This window comes from Lycium ferocissimum, chromosome 9 (genome assembly GCF_029784015.1).
Source record: "Lycium ferocissimum isolate CSIRO_LF1 chromosome 9, AGI_CSIRO_Lferr_CH_V1, whole genome shotgun sequence".
In the NCBI taxonomy this organism is placed as follows: Eukaryota; Viridiplantae; Streptophyta; class Magnoliopsida; order Solanales; family Solanaceae; genus Lycium; species Lycium ferocissimum.
The window spans coordinates 39,951,703-39,968,912 of record NC_081350.1 but is presented as its reverse complement, the minus strand read 5'-3'; the positions used below and the strand labels follow the sequence as shown (position 1 = coordinate 39,968,912).

Sequence of the window (17,210 nt, the reverse complement as noted above, 5' to 3'; positions counted from 1 at the left end):
GCTACTGCAGTAGCTACAGGCCAACATCTTTCTTGATGCAAGTGCTGCAGTGCGTGATGCACAATATGCCGGCTAAAGTGTTGCTACTAGCATGTGCGCACCGTAAAGCGTTGCTTGTTCTATTTTTGCTCTATTTTGCTCGTTTGCTCGTTATGCTCTTCGGGCATCTTGTCCTACAAAACGACATAAATACACAAAGTAACAACAAAAGTGCTTGAAGAGTCACAAAAAAAGCAAGGAATTACATCGAATATCCCGTAATTTCGCGGCACATCACCCATCAACAATATTATTTTTTATATGTAGATTTTGTTGTTTTCTTTCGAATCCCCTGAATAAAAATCCTGAATCCGCCATTGTTAGCACGGGCTTACGACAACTAGTATATAAATAAGAATGATAGAATTAAGGTTAAAGTAATACCAATTTGTAAATTGGTATCATTGAGTTGTTGTGAACAACTATAAGATACCACTTTTTGTTGTGTGTTACACATGGCTCGGTCTTTAAGAAAGCTGGTCCTCTGTATGATGATTAGTCTTTAGGAAACTTGATGGAATCTCCCTAGTTTAATTTCTTCTTCTCTATAATATAAAAGGAAGTTTGTTAAAGTAAAAGAACCCCACACAAAAAGCATAACTTTTGCGTGTCATCAGTTTGGAATATTGCCGTGTATAAGAACAGTTCCCCAGTATATAAATAAGAAAAGTTGGACTTAAAGACCAGTTCGCTAAAGACTAGGTCAACGTCATCCTAATGCTTCATTAGAATAATATTGGCCTTACATTAAGAATCAAGTATATGTTTAGCAGGCTGTTTCAGAATTTGATGCCTTTATACCTCCAACTGCAAAAAAAATTGTTAGTCGAGTTATTAAAAGAACAAATGAATTACACTTTTTTCAACCTTCCAAGATTATCTTAGATTAAGAAGTTCCCCAGATAAATGATTGTAGTGTTTTCATGTTGTATCCAAGTGTAATGCTTATGCCACCTTTGTAAATTGGTATCATTGAATTGTTGTGAACAACTATAAGATGCCACTTTTTGTTATGCGTTACACATGGTTCAGTCTTTAAGAAAGCAAAGCTGGTCCCCTCTATGATGATCGGTCTTTATAAACTTTATGTCACATTTCTACTTTTCTGGCTTGTTGGATGATTAGTTGTTTGATGGAATCTCCCTAGTTTAATTTCTTCTTCTCTATCATATGAAAAGTCTGTGGAGCACAAGATGGAAAACGGCAGAGGATACGCATAAATCCATCACTATCTCGGAAATTTGTTAGAAGTTACAGCTCGTCCATAAACAACTAATATATATACGGATTATGATGATTGATTTTGTGGAGAACATTTTGTTATTATATACATTTCAAATATTTATACAAGGTCTTCTTTTTGAAATATATATTAAAAAAAAGTATGAAGATATATTTGTGATCCTCTCGTGATATTTACGTCCATCTCACTTTACGTGACCCGATTTGGAATACAATGGTCAATCTATCTAATTTTTGGAGTGAATTCAGACATAGAATATTTAATTTGAAAAAGAAAATATACATAGTTAAAAATTATATAATAAACATTATAAGTCACAAAAATTAACAATTCAAAATATTTAAAAGGAATATGAAAATTTTACGATAAAGAAAACTTTTTTGACTCTTCAAATAGTGAAAGGTCTCACATAAACTTTTTCTCTTCTTATTTGGTTTCCTTCCTTTATTTCTTGATGCTAATGGAAGCATATGTGGAGTAAAATCATAGACATGAGTTACCTCTTCAAGAAGCCGCCACAGGGTTGACGTCTGTATTTATAAGGACCCCGGTTGTAGTGCGAAGAAGATAAGTTTCATCTTCAACCCAACATCCTTTAAACAAAAAAAAAAAATGTTGCTTTGCGCCGTGGATAAACTAATGGTGTATTTGCATTTTCTTTTTGTTGGTAAAGTAGAAGAACAAAAACACTAATTAGAATACAAATGGACTGAAAAGATTGCTGTCACGACCCGACTAGGGGCCATGACGGGCACCCGGAGCTAACCACCGAGCATCACTCATTTTACTACTCATCATACTCATCCTGCATTCATTAATTATTTTCATACTTCTAATCATGGGGAAAACCATTTTCACTTTCAAACATATTTACCTTTATATACATAAGCCCTTCGGCTATCAAAATAATAATATACAATGTAGCATAATATACACTGAGGAGATCATGAGACCATACGACCCACACATACGTATCTATGAGCCTCTACTAGAGTACTAGACATGAGGACGGGACAGGGCCGCGTCGTGCCCAAATATGTACACAAAAAATAATATCTCAAAATGGCACCTCCGGAATAATGGAGTGCTCCTGGGAATCGGCTAATAAGCTCCTAGCCTTGGATCGCGCCTCTCCTCGTCTACCTGTGGGCATGAACACAGCGTCCAAAAGGAAAGGATGTGAGTACGAACATTGTACTGAGTATGTAAGGCATGAATAAAATGAACATAATAAAGAAGTCATGGAACATGAGATGAAGATATAACCTGCTTGACCTTTAGGAGTAAACACATGTTACACATTATACATATATAAACATATCTTATGTGCCATCGTCATTAACCCGTAGGGTAATCGTCATACGTCGCCACTGGTGGTGTCATGTCCCACCTTTCTAGGCTCGGTGTACCCCGTAAGGACGCATTCGCTTAATGGTACATGCCCTGGTCATTCAGCAAGGAATATGTTGACCCGCCTTAGCGGTGACATGTCCGGCCATCTAGGCGCGGTGGAATCATATCATCACATACATCTCGTAGGCTTATCATAGCCTTATCATAAACTTATCATGAAGCATGCATTAGAATTCAAAGATAATCTATAACTATACCGAGGTGACATAAAGTCGAGAACCCCCGATTCCCTTATGGCGTGATCATAATCATCATATCTCACCTTGAAGGAACTAACATTATAAGGTGGGTCTAGCAATAATGAATAACATCAATAGTTACGTAAAATGTTATATCATATTCACAGCATGAACCTTATGAGAATATCATATCATGAACTTTAGAACCTTTAGACTTAGACTCATCATCATCATTACCAGATTCGCGACATATCTCTTATCTTTATCTTATGAGAAGCTCTTTATCAACTTTGTCTTATAGTTTCTCGAATGTAAGAAAGTCATGGAGAGATAGGAGAATTTATGCCATAGAAGTCATGCCTTAGAAAGAAGGGACTAGCCTCACATACCTTTTCGTTTAGCTACACTATCGCTTGAACGTTCTCCTCCAATGTTCACGTTTCTACCTTCAAGAGAATTTGTACGAACATTAGATAATCGATAGCTTAAATATACTTGACTAAAGCTAGAGAAAATTGGGCAGCATTTCCTTTGTTTATACAACTTTCTCCATATCATATATCAACTCCCAAACGTCAATAATAACATTCATAATTTCATAAGCAACAACCTTCATTCACATACATTATCCAAATTTCCCAATTTCACTTCAAATCATCCATAACCATGGTCATAGTACAATATTACATTCATGCTTATATAATGTTTATCCCGTGTTCCTAATGTCATTTATAACACATCTATAATCACAACATATCAAAAATCATGATTCATTTAAAGCTACTACTCAAAATTGCCACTACTTTCATATTCATGACCCATTTTCTACTTTCCTTTCATAATCCAAGTCTTTCAACCTCGCAATACTCTAAACAACATGAAATGACCATAAAAATTACCTTAGATAAAATGAGCTTTTGGTAGAAACACTTCACTTGAGCAAAACCCTAGTTCCACTTCCAATGAGATTTTTTGCCTTGGATAAACCCTAGTGAGCTTTTTGCACTTGATTCTCTTGGTTTGATGAAGTTGATCATGAGTTTGAATTTCGTGGGAAGAAGTGTGGAGGGCCTTAGAGGGTTCTTGAGTGCGTGGAGTAAGAAAATGAAATGAAATAATGAACTTGGGCCCTCCTTATATCAACTTAAAATCGATTAAGGATTTAAATACGGATAATACTTCAACATACGGTCCGTATCTTTATATGGACCGTATGTGCGCCGTATCTTTGGTCCAAAGGAGGATGCCATTTCGGCGTAACATACGGCCTATACGGCCAGATGTTTTATACGGTCCGTATGTTGGACCGTATGTTGCCATGCGCTCGTCGTTCTCGTCGACTCGTTTGATCTCCAATCCTTATGGAACCTTCTTAACACTTGTTTAACACCTCATTAACAATATAAGGGATGTTATAGCCCTCATTAACAATCTAAGGGATGTTATAAACCTACTCCAAGACATCATTAAGTCATCATTAACTTATTACTCAGAATCTTTCCCGGTACACAACATATGCCTTGCCTTTCATGACAAACTTTCTTCTCTTACCTTGAATGTGTTTGAATTCTCAATTAGGATCATCAAATGTTATTTCTTACTTATTGAAACATCGTATACTTCATGCCTTTCGTTAGTCTATTCCGCTGCATTGACGGAAATTTTTGAGGTGTAACGTCCTTTCCCCCTTTTAGAACATTCGTCCTCAAATGTTAAGTTCTCGGGAATTCTATGAAAATTTCGCCAGAGTTTTCCCTGTAATATGGCACTACCATCCTGTCACAACAGCCCACACTAACCATGCCTCACAGGGCTACAACATAATAGCAATAAATTATGGCCACACACGACTAAAACATGAAGAGAAAGCATACATACCTCAAAATGTTGACGTCTCATCTTGAATTTCTTCGGGGTGGAGATAGATGCGTATGCTTCAGCTTCATACCCTCTTTCATTTCCCAAAGGCATCTCTTACTTCGATGTTCTTTTCTAGTATCTTTATCAAGCTTACACTAGTTCTTCCTCACCACTTTAAAAACCCGTTCGAAAATAGCCATTCTCACAAAAATCTTTCAATAATTTTTCCAATTCTCTCGAATTGTATCGGTCCTTAGGCTACTGCAGAGAATCAAGCATTTGACAAATTTTCATAGGTAGCTTATATGATTCTTTACACCGCCACGCCTAGTTCAGCTCTAAATCCATCCTCATCCTTGACCAGTACCGCGAAATTGTCTTACAGAGTTTACTTCTTATTATCTCCTACACTATCGCCTTTCACCTTTGATTCCTTTACGTTTGAACACTCTATGCTTGGAAAGCTCGTATAATTCATGAACTTCTTCTTCTAAATAGTCATACACATCCTTTTCCTTCCAATGTGGGTTGTTACTCTCAAGTATTTACACGCTTCTAAATGGTTTATTTCGATGTGCCACTCCTCTTTATCGTTAGTCTTTGCACAATTTTTCCGTTGTTAAAGACATTACTAAATTCCGAGTCGCACTTGCCTTTAAGGCTTTCACCGTACAATGCTTCCTGATATATACTCGTTATGAGACATTGAAACTTCAACGTCCGTGTAACTTGTTACAGAATTATTTCACTTGACTTCCCGTCTCGGTTCATCATTTACTTCCTTTTAGTCCCAAATCTTACTCTTGTCGCTTTTTTTCGTATCTCCTCATAGAATCATTCATATGATTCTTCTTATTATATGGAAACACCATTTATTCTTGTCTACCGCATGCTCGAAATTTGCTTTCCACATTACTCGTGTGATATATCTTCTTGGGATTAATCGCTCTTCCGTCATGTCTTTCATCCGTTAACTCTATGTTGCATTTAACGTCAAGCCATGTTGGATTCTCCACGATGCCCATTCGCTGGCCTATATCCTATGTCATCTCATTCTGGCGCCTTCGGCGGTCACATTGCCTCGGATAGTCGGAGGCTACTTCTTTCGATGGTCTTTTAGTTACCAACGGTCATACCACCATCAACTATAGGGGATTGCTTTTTAGCCTTATGTTTCTTTCATTACTTCTATCGACACCATAGACTTTCTTGTATGCTCGCCATTTCGACTAATATAACTCGTATTCACTGTACTCTCTATGCCGTATCGTCCTCAACCTACCCTCTTCTTAGCTCACCTTTTCCTCAATAATCTTTCCTTAGGACTTTCACCACGTAACTCTCACGGGGATGCGACTACGTTTGTTCTTTGTCTTGACATACGTATAAAGTCTGGTTCATTGATCATTCACAATCAAACCTTCTTTCTTCTTTTGTCTTAATTCTCATCCTTTTTCTCCTAAATGATTTCATTCATAGGACAATAGTCCCAAACAACCGAGTATCATTGACTCCTGCAGCAAGTCAACTTAGAGACTCGACGTTGCTCTTTCCATAATCTCCTCCATCCATTCACACTGCCATAGAAGTACTATCCTCTACTACCTCGACATATTAATGCGAGGGTAATACATGGTTCTTTTAGAATTCTACCAAAAGATGTTGTGTAAAGTCGCCTACTTCACACATAAGATATCTTGCACGATAGTTGGTTCCATACTTTGGATCATAATTTAACTAGCCACACCGCTCTCACGGCCCGATTAAAAATCTCAATCATTTCACGACACCCATTAATGTTTCCTCATTAGTAGTTCACAGGTTTGATTCTCTTCCACCTACATTTAAATGATTCTTGTTCCGGGGACTTCCTCCTATTTACCTCGCTCCTGCCTTCCCTCTTTATTTCTAACACTTCTACCACATACATCACATATACTGAGTGTTCATCACTTGTCATCCTTTTATTTCACCAATCACTTTGTCTTATTTTCGCTGCTCCTCCTAGCTATACTTAAGTTATGGTGGTTTAATGGGCAAATGAATGCTCATAACGGAGGAAAATGATTTTCTGTGTTGAATGTAAAGAATTTCTTGGCCAAAGAAACTAAACTGATTCAATGGATTAAATGAGAGATACTTACAATTGCAGGAGTAACTAAGTAATGATAATTTAATGGGCAAATAAAACTCATAATGGAGACATGTGATTTTCCATGTTGATCCACGGAAAGAAGTGACTGGTAAATATGGCAACTTGAACGAAAAGTTGTGACTGTTGAAGTTGTAGCCCCTCGTTTAATTCCTTTTTTCTTTTTTAAGAAAAATAGGGTAAAAAGCAAAAAAAGGAGGAAAAAGATAAACATAATTCACATTTATGTTATACACACACTATGTATTTATTTTTATAATAATATATAGATATAGATATAGATATTAGTTAGCAAAAAAAAATGTTAATTTTTTTTTTTAGAAAGTAATGTTCTGTTGTTTTAAGTTAGGTTCAAAATTTGCGCCACGTCACCAGGCGTATGTCCTGCTTTTATAATAATATATAGATATAGATATAGATATTAGTTAGCAAAAAAAAAAATGATTAATTTTTTTTGGTAGAAAGTAACGTTCTGTTGTTTTAAGTTAGGTTCAAAAGTTTGTTCATTGAATTTATGCCATGTCTTGAAAGCTTTATTGAAATCATTTGTTAGTTTTGTTGTTACATAGATATATAAAGTTTGGTCCGTTTGTTTGTTCTGATATGATACGAATAAAGCCATTTAGGGTGTGTTCAGTATAGAGGAAAATGTTTTCCTAGAAAATAAGTGAACTTTTTACTTATTTTTTCATGTTCGTTTGGTTGATAAAAAATGTTTTCCGGAAAATACTCATCCAAGCCTCATGTTCGTTTGGTTGATAGAAAACGTTTCACGAAACCATAATCATCCAACTCAACCTAACCCCATGACTGCTTTAACCCCTAACCACACACCCCACTCCCACCCACCCACCCACGCTTCCAACCCCTCCCTCAAAAAAATTTCTTTTGATTTTTTTATTTTTGCACCCCACCCCCAACCCTCCAACCCGACCCCATGCCCCCACCACACCCCATTCCCACCTACCCCTACGCCCTCTACTTCCCCTTCTATTTTTTTATTTTTTTATTTTTTACCTCATGTAACCACTCCCGTAACCATTATACCACCCTCCTCCGCCCTCACTTCTTTCTTACAACATTTTTTCTAAATTTTCTACACGGCCCACATCCTCTCACCACCACACAACTGACATTTTTTTTTGATTTTTATTGTCTATATTGCGGGTTTCTACCCCCAGACACCCAACCCAAAAAAAATCTTTTATCCTTCAATACCCAAATACTTGTCAAAAGTTATAATTTTTAACTACCCCGAACATTCAACTTTTATAATTGTCAACTTTTTCAATTTTTTTTTTGGGGGGGGGGGGGTGGAGGTGTGGGGTGCGGTGAGATGGGTAAGAAAAAAAACAAAAAATTGTCACAACTTTTTTTTTCAAAAAAATATTTTTTTGTGGGGGGGAGGGGGTGAGGGGTGCGGGGTGTGAGGTGCGGGGGGTGCGAGAGGGTTGGGTGTGGGGGGTGGGGTGGGTGGGGTGCAAAAAAAGTCAAAATTTTTTTCAAAAAAAATAATGTTTTTGTGGCGGGGGGAGGGGTGGGGTGGGGTTTGGGTGGGGGGTGCAAAAAACAAAAAATAATGTCAAAACTTTTTTCCTAAAAAAAATTATTATTTGGGTGGGGAGGGGGAGGGATGAGGCGTGGGGTGGTAGGGTGGGTGGGGGTTAGGAGCAGTTGGGGTTTGGTGATGGGGTTGGGTTGGGTGGTGGTAGGGTGGTTGGTGGAATGAAGCTTGTGAACTGCTTTTCCTACTTTTTGTGTAGGAAGTCATTTTCCCCCAATTTTGAGGAAAATGTTTTCCAAAGAGAAATGTTTTCCAAAATTTTCGACCAAACGAACGAACGAGAAAATTGGAAAATATTTTCCTCTATACCGAACACACCCTTAGTCATTAGTTTTTTTTTTTTTTTTTTTACTTTCCTTATTAGTTTGTCTAAAAAAAATTGACACATTTTTATATTTAGAAATAATTTAACTTTGTAAGATTATTTACAACCACATAAATATCAAAGGCTTATTTTGAACCACACATTTCAAAAGTCTTCCTTTATTTCTTAAACTTTGTGCCAAGTCAAACTAAGACAATCTTTTTGGACCGAAGGGGGTAATTATTAATTGTGAGATAAGCGAGATGGGGTGCGAATTATATCAAACCCCGTTGTCAAGTATAAAATAAAAGAGCAAGTAAACATTTGTAAGAAATTTCTAGATAATGTGAATGACTTCAAAACCCATTGTCAATAGAGATGCTCGAAAGAGAGTTAGTTACGACCCAAATCTCAAAATTTAAGTTCATTAATTAAGTAAGTAATTTTCAAACGATAAATTCAGAAAGAGCTGCTATCGGTTGAGTCGCCTCAAATAGATATATGCATAAATTTTAATCCAAAAATTAGTTAATCACGATTAGACATAGCAATGGAGCTCGCCAACTTCACTTGCCTCTATGGAAGGCTCGCTCGCTTTGTTACTTTTACTCTGTTAAACTAACTTCTTGAAGGAAAGGGGGTCGAGTTAAAAGCGTTCTGAATATGCATGCATAATTTTTTTCCTGTGTTTATTGATAAAAACGTGAGCATATTTTGTTTACTTTCTTCGTTAACTCCGTCAAAATGATCAAAAAGTAAGGCACGCGAGTTTGTACTTTGCAAGTTAATGGATGTATCTGGGACGACGAGAAGGAAAAACATTTTAAAGTTTGATATGTGTGTGGGGATTCATTTTTAGTAAAATTATTGTGTCTGAGGTACGTTCATAGGTTGATATGTGTGTCAATTTCTATGTATAATCCCAATACCTAGACTGATCAGAAATTTCTCTATAGTCATTTTCGCCATGGTCAAAAGTGAGAATTGTCACATTTAACAGAAGCCTATTAATATTTATGAAATATCAAGCCTACACAACTATTTACTTAGTTGTTAAAATAGAAAGTGGTAGGCAGGGGCGGATTTATTATGAGGGTGTCAAGTGCCACGCGACATCGCTTCTTAAATTTTTTATTAAATAAACATATATAAAAAATAAATGGAACGAAACTAAAAGGTAAAACCATAATGTGACGTTGCTTCAATAGAAAAGCGTGCGTTGGTCTGTTGGTAAAGAGCTCTACCTTGAAAGCAAGGTCGCGGGTTCAAATCCGCCTGGCCTCATTTTTTTTTTTTGTTGCTTATACTATAATTTAAAACAACTAAAATATAAATAGAACAACACGGCAGTGGGTCCTAAAACCAGTAAATATAGTCCTAAAACTAGTAAAATAACTTAGCCTTTTCCTACTCTAATTCTATACCAAATTGGTCAAGTAACTTAAAAGCTAAAACCCTAAAAAGAATTCACAAGTCATAACCTTAAAAATTCTTTTATCAATTAGAATATAATTGATGGCTGCTCACCTTTCAAATTAGAATATAAGTTCTTCTCGTTCTTTATCCCGATTGCCACATCAGGTTAGCACTTTCTTCACCATAATATTTTGTTAACTGCTTGCAATTTTTTCATGACAATAATTTATTTTCTTTCTAATTTCTACAATGAAATTATTTAGTGTTCATTATATTGATATTTAAATTTACCTATTTTTTTTTGTGGTAACTAACCTTTCCATTAATCACCAGTATAAACCATTACAAGCACCATAGTTGACTGACTCAGTTAAATCTATCCATGAAATCACAAACTGACAACAAAGCTCTGAAACTTAGCTAAAACATAAGATTTTGCAAAATAAGACTTAGCCTAGGTGGAGCTCTAACACAACATGTATATGCAATCTCCTTAGCAATGACTTCATACTCCTTTCTTCTCTTCTCGAAAATTCGTGCATTTCTTTCGATCCATAGGCAATGGACATACTCAGTGTAGATCATTTTAAACAGTAAAGCCCTTTGTGTCTTGCCTTTGGTTGCCTTCAAGATTATCTGCAAATGTTGATCCTATCCAGTAGCAGCTATTGGTTGTCTCTGTATCCAGGTTAATAGTCTACTCCATAGCGACTGTCCATATATGCATTCAACAAATAAATGTTCTCTTGATTCATCATGGTTGTGGCAGAAAACACACGATAGATCAACTGGTACTCCCCATTTATGCAGCCTATCAGTAGTCAACAATCTTCCGTGCATCAAAAGCCATAGCGTGAATTTGGCTTTTGGTCTTGCTGCATTTTGAAAAATCAAGTTCCTCCAGAGGACTCTAGGTTCATTTCCTAACAGTTGAAAGTACACTTGTCTAATGAAGCTTTTCCCAGCTCTTATATTCACTTGCACATGGTTCATGGTACTTCTTGCTTCTATCACCTTTCTGATCATCCAACAAGCCTGCTTGGGGATCTGCATAGTGTTTATGTCCTGGCCTTTTATATAATATAGGTGCACCCACCTGATCCAAAGTTTGTCAGCTTTGTGTGCAAGATCCCAGTGAGTCTTTGCTATAGCTGCCTTATTCCACAAACTTATTTGTCAAGTTAAGACCACCTACACATTTGGGAGAGCATACTCTGCACTGCCAAGCAACTGAGCCTTCTTAGCTGACGTTGTTACTTCCCGACCACAAGTAACTTCTACAGTAGCTATCAACGAGTCGGACCACTTTAGAAGGCAATACAAATAGTTGTGCCCGATGGCTTGGACACCGAATAGGACAGTTTTGTACTAACTGGGCCCTGCCTGCATATGAAAGCTTTTTGGCTGTCCATGAAGAGATTTTCGCCACAATTTTGAGGATAAGTGGTTGCCATTGCATGATGTTCAATTTCTTTGTGGATAAAGGAACCCCTAAGCATTTGAAAGGTAGTTCACCACATGAAAAGCCTGATAGTTGTAGCATTTCCAGCCTCTGAGTTGGGGATACACCTCCAAAATACATTGAACTCTTTCCTAAATTTGCTTCGAGGCCTGAAATCGGAGAACCGGGTAAAGCATTAAAGTAGAGCATTAACAAAAAGAGCTATCCCCTTTGCAAATAGAAGCAAGTCATCCACAAACATAGGTGTGTGATTTTCAAACTAGCACATCTAGGGGTGAAAATAGAATGCCTTCACATATGACAAACCATTTAGTCCTCTGCTAAGATATTCCATAGCAATTGCAAATAGGAATGGAGACATGGGGTCTCCTTGTCTAAGACCTTTGGCCGCATCAAAAGGCTCGGTACCCTCTCCATTGATCAGGATGGTGTAGTTCACTGACTGGATACACTCCATCACCCAAGTAATGAACTGATCAGGGAAGGATAAACATTCCATAACTTGCTTTAGTTAAATCCACTCCATAGAGTCATAAGCTTTTTGGAGATCAATTTTAATCATGCATCTAGGAGATATATGTTTCTTAGTATAGGATTTAACAAGTTCGTGAGCTAAAATGATATTATCTCCAATTTTCCTTCCCAGAATAAAACCCGTCTCGCGCCTCACACAATACTAGAAACCACCTTTTGGAGTCTTGTAGCCAATATTTTGCCGATAAGTTTGTATAAGATTGAGCAGCATGCGATTGGCCTGTATTCCTTAACACTAATTGGATTTTCAGTTTTCGGGACGAGTGTGATAACAGTACAATTTATGGCTTTGTATAGTTTGTTTGTGATAAAGAACTCCCTGACTGCAGCAATAACTTCATCCTTGATTACATGCCAGGATTTCTTGAAGAACTTAGCATTGTACCCATCAATACCAGGGGCCTTATCGCCACCAATAGAATTCAAACTGTCTAGAATTTCAAAGATCGGTGATGGTGGAGCATAAATCAAGTCTTTGTTGGTGAGATAAGACACGTCCTCGCCTCATAACCATTTTGTTAACTGCCGGAAGCCGAGTAGCAGCCGTGCCCATTAGCCCCTTGTAAAAATTTATGATCTCATCTCTTATGGCTCGAGGATCAGTCAATGTAATCCCAAATAAAGGAGGTAAGTTCTTTGATCTGCTTTATGTGTGCCCTTTCCTTGACTACTGCTGAAAAATACTTAGTGTTAGAATCCCCAACCTTCAACCGGTTGACCACTTAGATTTTGTCGTTGGATGCTTTCTTCAATCTTCGGGACCATCTTTCTAGTTCTACAAGATAAGTTTCTCCTCCTGTTGCAAATCATCAGACCAGTGAGTGATCAGCATTTCCTGCGTTACAGCCAAATCAGTTCTTGCTTGAGAGATTTTCTGAGTAACTGTCTTGAACTCCTCAGCATTTAATTTCTTGAGGGCTGGTTTGAGGATCTTTAGTTTGTGCCATATTTTCCTCATTGGTCCTGTGCTACTTTGTTGTGCCCATGTAGCTTGAACAGTTGGTATAAAGGACTGGTGTTCTGCCCATACATTAAAGAACCTAAAAGGGACTTTAGGATTTGGAATCGATATCAAGTTGCAATACCATACGCATGGTCGAGGAGACATTCGGGACACCATATTCTAGTGTAAGGTGACCCCAGTTAAGCATCCATTCAAAATTCCCTATGGCTCTGTCAAGTCTGCTACATATCCTCTCATCTCCATGTTGCTTGTTGGACCAAGTATAGTAATCACCTCTCCAGTTCAATTCTGTAAGTGATAGGTCTTGCATACAGTCATTGAACTCCTTAACCTCGGTAAACTGAACTGGATTCCCATAGAGTCGATCTTGTGAATAGAGAAGGGCATTAAAATCACCACATATCAACCATGGCATTGTATTTCCTGTAGCTAGTTCCCTTAGTTTGGTCCATGTTGCTTTCTTAACTCCTCGGTATTAAACCCATAGACTACCGTTAATAAGCACGTGAAATTGTCCCCTACTTTCTGGATCATACAATGGAGTAGTTGAGCTTCTTCAGTAATCTTGACTGCATTGTACTTGTTGGGATCCCAAATAAGCCATATTCTTCCATTTCTAGCTGTTTGATAGTTGTGCAAGTGTCCCCAATTAGGAGCTAAGTTGTGGCATATCTTCTGAGCTTTGCGTGATTTCACTTTTGTTTCAATCAGGCCAGCCAACTTGATGCTTTTATTCCTTAAAATATTCTTTATCTCTTTTTGCTTGTATCGTTTATTTACACCCCGAACATTCCAAAATAACCAAGTCATAGAGAGTTAGGTGATTGTCCTCCTTGGTTAGGAGGTTTGATAGTTGTTCCACCTTCAACTCTTCTCAACAATCCAAAACTATTTTTCACATGGGTAGGGGTCAGTTTAGGAAAGGAGCTCCAGGATAGACCTAGCCCGGGCAAGTGCTTCTCTATGGGATTTTGTGTTTGAGATGACCCTTCTGCATAATTTGTAGCTATGTGTATAATTGGACATGCTTCTTGTGTATGGTTCTGCTCTTTCATAGATTCTAGTGGGTTTTGTATGGGTTGAGTCCACTTGCCCTTATCCCTGTTCACACCTGGTTCTATAATTGTTTGAGTAACCACATCTTTGTTACTTGCTGTTGTTGGACTATTTTCTTAGCTCCTCTCCTCCTCTTTGAATGTGCATAAACATGGCCGATTTGAGCTGCTCATCAGGACATGGTGGCCAACCACTTGGCATTTTCTTACAGAACATGGGTCGCCAATCATAGTGAATTTGTTGCAAAAACATGTTTCCATTGGGATCCATCACATTCACCTCTTCGGGTAGAGGCTTAGTAGCATCAATTTCCACCAACATTCTAGCAAACGACACCCTCGTTTGTTTGGCTGTGCACTCATCAGCAAACATTGGAATGCCTACAGCACTTGCAATCCTGCTAAGTGAGTCACTCCCCCAACAGTTCATGGAAAGTTTAGGCAGCTTAATCCAAATAGGGAAGCAAGTGGGGAAGTCGCATCAAAATCAAAATTGGCAGTCCGGTTCTTCAGTATAAAGAGGTCGATTATTGATGGTATATGGCCCGCGTATAACACCTTTTGCATATCAGTCATAGACATAAACTTCACTATGAAATATCCTTTCGTGCATAAACGGTCGGGTTTGTTACATTTGACCAATTGTGCTTAATAAATCTGCTCATAGTGTTGTACCCAGGAGTATCACCGATAACGTACACTATTAGGGCGCATTTCCATTTTTCTGTTTCTCGGTCTACCTCATTTTTATCCAGTTGAATCACTGTTTCGCCATTAACGATTTGCGGAGGAATGTAAGAGAGAGACATACCGTTACCTACTGATCTGTTTTTAGCAAACAAGTTCACCCACGAGTCCTCCGTTAATCTTTCCTTGTCTGTAATTAATCCCAATGCCAACACCAATTGTGACTGAGAAGCAGAACCCTAATGGAATTTACCTATTTTTTATTGTTTCTTTACGGTTTTTAATCCTCGTAAGAGTTATCGACATGAACTTTTTATTTTACGTCTTGAAAATATCGAGATGGTTAAAATTTCAATTTGAGAATACAGTTTTGCTCATCAACTCCAATTAACTCTTGTTGCGATTTCTAGAAGATGTGATGAAGTGCAGGAACTTTTATCATTGGTTTCTGATATATTAAATATGGTTGGAGCTTCTTTCAAGCGTAGAGATGAACTTTGTGAATCTCAAGCAAAAGAAATTGAAGAAGCATTATGTAAAGGCGAGCTTGAAACTGGTAGGGGCTTGAATCGAGAACTAGGTCTTGCTAGAGCCGGTGATACTAGATGGGGATCTCACTACAAATCTTTTAAAATTTTTATTCTGATGTTTGGTCTTATCATTGATGTACTTGATGCTATTGTTGTTAATGCCTGTTTTGAAGAAAAGTGTAGGGCAGAGGGTTATCTTAAAGCATGTTTGACATTTGAGGTTGTCTTCATGTTGCACTTCATGCGCACTATTTTAGCAATCACAAATGAGCTTAATGCAGCTTTTCAAAAGAAAGAGCAAGACATTGCAAATGTCATGCTACTTGTTAGAGTGGCAAAGGAGCGACTGCACTAAGAGAAGAAGGTTGGGATTCACTTATTGATGAGGTATCTAAATTTTGTATCAAGTATGATATTTCGATACCTAAATTTGATGAGTTTTATGTTATCCTTGGAAGATCACGTCGGAGAGTTGCTGAGTATACTGTTTTACATCACTACCAAGTTGCAATATTTTATAAAATTATTGATTGGCAACATCAAGAACTCAATAATCGCTTTGATGAGGAGACAACTGATTTGCTTCTTGGAATTGCTTGCTTGAACCCAACTGACTCCTTTTCAAGTTTTAACATTGAAAAAATATTGAGATTAGTTGAATTGTATCCTGATGATTTTGATAAACATGCTAGGATTGACCTCCATTTTTAGCTTCGAGAATTACATTGTTGATGTCCGTGATCATGATAAAAGGTTTTCCGATCTTAAGAGACTTTGTGATTTTTCCAAGAAACTAGTAGAGACAAAGCATGGAACTTATCCTCTCGTGTTCCGACTAGTGAAATTTGCTTTACTTTTGCCAGTTGCTACTGCTACAGTCGAAAGAGCTTTCTCTGCGATTAAGTTGATTAAGACTGACTTACGAAATCGAATGGATGATGAGCTTTTGAGTGGTTGTTTGGTGCCTTATATAGAAAAAGAAGTATTTAGTACTATTTTTAATGAGGATATTATGGATACCTTTCAAAAGATGAAGTCTTGTCGAGGAGAATTGTAATAATGTACTTGGAATGAGTTTTATTAATATGATTTGAGTTGTCTTTTTTATAATATGATATCATTATAGTGATTTATTCAGTTGTTCACTCTTTTACATGGTGACACCAACATGAAAATCCGTATGTACGCCACTGGTAGGAATACTTGAGAGATTTTATTAACCACCGCAAAAGCGAATGATTAACTTATTAACGGAAATTTCAAATTTAAGAGCTTAATTGTTATTACTCATTTTTGTATAGACGAAAGAGGATGACACTCCACAAGAACAGGATCAAATGAATACATATATGCACATTCTCTTTTTGGCAAGTAAGAATCTATATATATAATATAAAGCTAAGCATAGACAAGGTGATGTGACATATCTCTATAACCAAGGATCCTATTTATCTTTATTCTCCTTTTTTTGACTTTTTTCTCATTTTTTAAATTAATTTATTTATTTTAAAAAGTCGTCTTTATAAGTCACACCTCTTCATCTTAATAAATTTCACTCTTAATTAAGAATATCCATTACTCACATTAAATCACCTTAATTATAAAAAATTAATGTGTAGTAAGTTGCCAATTAAGATAGGAGATGAAAAGATGAGAACAAACCCATATTGTCGACCAAAAATTCTTCCATTTTAGCTCTACTATAAGGCTGCATTAGAAAATTCTCCAGTATGAGGTCCGCTGTTTTTTTAAAAAAACTTTGTATAGTAACAATTTGTCTTTGGGAAAATTTATATAATAGTGAAAAG

The 17,210-nt window shown here is 37.1% G+C and overlaps 3 protein-coding genes across 3 annotated transcripts; 1 reads left to right on the top strand and 2 right to left on the bottom strand.

Annotated features, from left to right (window-relative positions):
* Positions 1–10,821: 10,821 nt before the first annotated feature.
* On the bottom strand, positions 10,822–12,131 carry LOC132031906 (uncharacterized). The gene is made up of 4 exons (XM_059421776.1): positions 11,939–12,131; positions 11,554–11,781; positions 11,366–11,456; positions 10,822–11,266 (listed from the first exon to the last, which is right to left on the bottom strand). The coding sequence occupies exons 1-4, from the start codon at positions 12,129–12,131 to the stop codon at positions 10,822–10,824; spliced, it is 957 nt and encodes a 318-aa protein (XP_059277759.1).
* An 810-nt stretch (positions 12,132–12,941) lies between these two features.
* LOC132031905 (uncharacterized) lies at positions 12,942–13,545 on the bottom strand. The gene is made up of 2 exons (XM_059421775.1): positions 13,257–13,545; positions 12,942–13,186 (listed from the first exon to the last, which is right to left on the bottom strand). Exons 1-2 carry the CDS (start codon positions 13,543–13,545, stop codon positions 12,942–12,944), a joined length of 534 nt encoding a protein of 177 aa, XP_059277758.1.
* A 1,789-nt stretch (positions 13,546–15,334) lies between these two features.
* Positions 15,335–15,757, top strand: LOC132031904 (uncharacterized). Its single transcript, XM_059421774.1, has one exon. The coding sequence runs from the start codon at positions 15,335–15,337 to the stop codon at positions 15,755–15,757; it is 423 nt and encodes a 140-aa protein (XP_059277757.1).
* Positions 15,758–17,210: the final 1,453 nt, after the last annotated feature.

Bases quoted from the DNA above. Each gene is read 5' to 3' on its own strand.
- LOC132031906 (XM_059421776.1), bottom strand. From the start codon at position 12,131: ATGGAATGTTTATCCTTCCCTGATCAGTTCATTACTTGGGTGATGGAG. The intron at 11,457-11,553 runs GCAGGGCCCAGT...ACTCGTTGATAG, and splicing joins CAAAAAGCTTTCATATGCAG to CTACTGTAGAAGTTACTTGT. The intron at 11,267-11,365 runs GTAGGTGGTCTT...ACTTTGGATCAG, and splicing joins GAGTATGCTCTCCCAAATGT to GTGGGTGCACCTATATTATA.
- LOC132031905 (XM_059421775.1), bottom strand. From the start codon at position 13,545: ATGCCATGGTTGATATGTGGTGATTTTAATGCCCTTCTCTATTCACAA. The intron at 13,187-13,256 runs GTATGGTATTGC...ATGTATGGGCAG, and splicing joins GAATGTCTCCTCGACCATGC to AACACCAGTCCTTTATACCA.
- LOC132031904 (XM_059421774.1), top strand. From the start codon at position 15,335: ATGGTTGGAGCTTCTTTCAAGCGTAGAGATGAACTTTGTGAATCTCAA.